We start from the raw sequence: 2,763 nt of genomic DNA on the forward strand, positions 1-2,763 counted from the left end.
TTTCTTCACCCAAATTGCATGGGTCATCAATATGCAGTGGTGGAAGGGGAAGTTGTGGTGATGACGCTGAAGGTGAGGATGGAGCTACTGGATATGCGGTTGGAGAATCAGGGGCAAGGAGAAGGTTGGTGAAGTGCTCGGCTAGGGAAGAAGAAGGTTGTACGGGAGGGCTTGGAGGGCGAATTATCAAAGGCAAAAGATCCAAGGGTACTGATTCTTGCGCTGATGAGCCTTGAACTTTCCCTTATCCTTTGTCATCTTTAAGCTGTTTCCTTCGCTTGGATTGCTGAAGTGTATTCAAATCAATGACGGGCCTCTTCAATAGGAGCTCGGGGCAGTGTGGGGAATCTTTGAGGAGCAACCTCAAAATCTTGACATTTATGAGGCCATGAACTTCAGGCATGGGTTCTTCCTCAATGCCTACACCCATTGATAAGCATAAACTTGAGACAGTCCATGGGAAGAAATACTGACCTCTTATGTGCCCCACAAAACCTCGAATTTGTCTTGCGATCAACTGGCCCACATCGATTGGAATACCGCTCACGATCCAATATACAGCCATGACTCGGTCCCTCGAAATTTTTTTATCATGGGAAGTCGAGATGAGTCGCCGCTTTACCAAATATACCCAAAGTCGTACCTCGGGAAGCAGCGTCTTGGACGCCAGTGTTCTAATGCCTTTTAATGAAACCGTCCACTTACTGCCCGGTTGCGTCAATGTTTGCAGCGCATCTTCCATCTGCTTTTCAGTAGGATCATCAATGATTTTATTACCCAGTGCATCTGGTTTACTCTTCATCATGAATAATTCATCGATGTCCTTTGCACTGAAAGACACCATTTTCCCTTTTATGGTCACCACATCTTTGATGCCATGTAGCCGTCCATGGTAGAAGTTGTGCACTACCTTTGGAATGAAAATTGCTGGGCACTGACAAAATGTTTCCCATCCATGCTCCAGTATAACGCTTGTGATCAGGTCTGGTAGTGGCGTTGGCGCGGGGAAAAATCCCATCTCCATCAGCATATCATCGTTTACTTTCTTCCTTGATGGACGCTCCTTTGCCAATTCGGGTTCGCTACTTTCTACAACTGCTTTGCCCTTTGCTTTAGTTAACGTAAGGTGAGATTCTTTCCTTTGTTTCCTTTCCCTTGCCTTGCATTGTTCCTCCTTCTCCCGTTTAGCAAGTTCCTTGCCCTTCTTTTCTCTGATGTGTTGAACCTTTACTTAGCGCTTCCTCTCCTTTTCCTCTTTCTTCTTCCTTTCTTCTTCTTTTTCTTTTCTCTTTTCTTCTTCAATTTATTTTTCAAACTGCTCAAAGGCCAGCAAAATGCGTTGTTCTTCTTCGAGTCTTTTCCTTTCTTCTTCTGTCGAAATCTAATATTGCGGTGCACCTCCTCATCTTGTAATTTTCTTCTTCGATTACCTTCTACGATGATGATTTTTGCTCGCAACATTTTCTTCTGCTTCTCTTCTTCCTCCATTCTTCTCCCCTCCTACTCTTCTAATGCATCTATCAAAATTAGAGGGTCAATGGTTGACCTTTGCGGTGCATTCTCCTTGCGACGTCGTGTCAAGAGGGTGATTTCCACATCTTCTCCTTCATCAGTCGCAATCGTTTGCGGTGTTTTATGTTGCGCTGATTCCCCCTTGTCCTCCCTCACAGAGGTGGATTCTCTATCCAGCTCTGGGCTTTCAGCCCTCTTTCTCCTCTCTTCCTCCTTCTTCAAGCACCTTTTCTCCCGCCTGGTTTCTTTTCTTTCACTTCTTTCTTTCATCTTCTTCAACTTGGCCTCCTCATCTTCCTCATCCTCCTTCTCTTTGATTTTCTTCTCTGCTTTGCTTTGATGGGCTTGCTCATCTTCTTCAGCCCTATTCTCTTTGCTCTTCTTCTTCTTTTCAGCCCTTTCAAACTGCTTCTCCGCCGCCACTTCCTCCAAAGCAACCCTGATGGGTCCTTCATAGGATTCTGCGTTAGCAGCTTCCTTAGGATCCAAGATGGTGAGAGCGCTTCTCCTTGACTTTTCCTCCATCGCCTCCTCCGAAGGTAGTGGTTGGTTCCTAAAACCCTAGCTTCGGGCAGTCCTCCTCCTTTCTCTAAGTTGCTGAGAATGCTCCCAAACATATCCTTATCGTCCTGTCTCTTCTTTTCACACTCAGAGGAGAATGTTGGGAGTGGGGTGCTTTCAAAACTCTGCCCCCTTTTGAACTGGAGTGGCCTGGCTGCTAAGGGATTTTCCGGGGTTTTTCGGCGACTTGAGGGACGGTGTGTGGCTGGGCAGCGAGACGACGGCTGGCTGGAAGGAATGTTGCCTCTCGCATAGAGAGTTGGTCTTTCGAGTGTGATGAGGGTAAAGAAGATGGCTGGGAAGATTGTTCTGCCATGGATGCCGGAGTAAAAGAAAATTGGAAATTCTTTAGGGTTTTAGGAAGAGGGAAACAATCTGGTATGCAGAGTGCTCTAGGGTTTCTGTTTGCAAATGAGATCAAATGGACTCACAGACAGAGGAGATAGAATTTATAGGTTGGGCCTTGATGTGCCCAACGCGAATTCTGCGATGGCAAGCCTCGACCTACTCAAAAAGCCTACCATTTGCACTCCTCACATTTATGAAGCACCAAAGAAGGATGCCCTTTCGTCTACTAAATCATCATTTCCTTGGAAGACGAAACGATTGGACTTCTCAGTTTGCAAAAAGAATTATCTTTGGTGTTTTATTCGAATGGGCGCAAGGTGAAAAATTAACGCAATGAGTTCA

The 2,763-nt window shown here is 45.7% G+C and overlaps 1 protein-coding gene across 1 annotated transcript; it reads right to left on the reverse strand.

Annotated features, from left to right (window-relative positions):
• Positions 1-1,500: 1,500 nt before the first annotated feature.
• On the reverse strand, positions 1,501-2,037 carry LOC120072023 (protein PXR1-like). Its single transcript, XM_039024445.1, has one exon. It carries the CDS (start codon positions 2,035-2,037, stop codon positions 1,501-1,503), a length of 537 nt encoding a protein of 178 aa, XP_038880373.1.
• Between the last annotated feature and the right edge of the window lie 726 nt (positions 2,038-2,763).

This window comes from Benincasa hispida, chromosome 2 (genome assembly GCF_009727055.1).
Source record: "Benincasa hispida cultivar B227 chromosome 2, ASM972705v1, whole genome shotgun sequence".
NCBI classification, from domain to species: domain Eukaryota; kingdom Viridiplantae; phylum Streptophyta; class Magnoliopsida; order Cucurbitales; family Cucurbitaceae; genus Benincasa; species Benincasa hispida.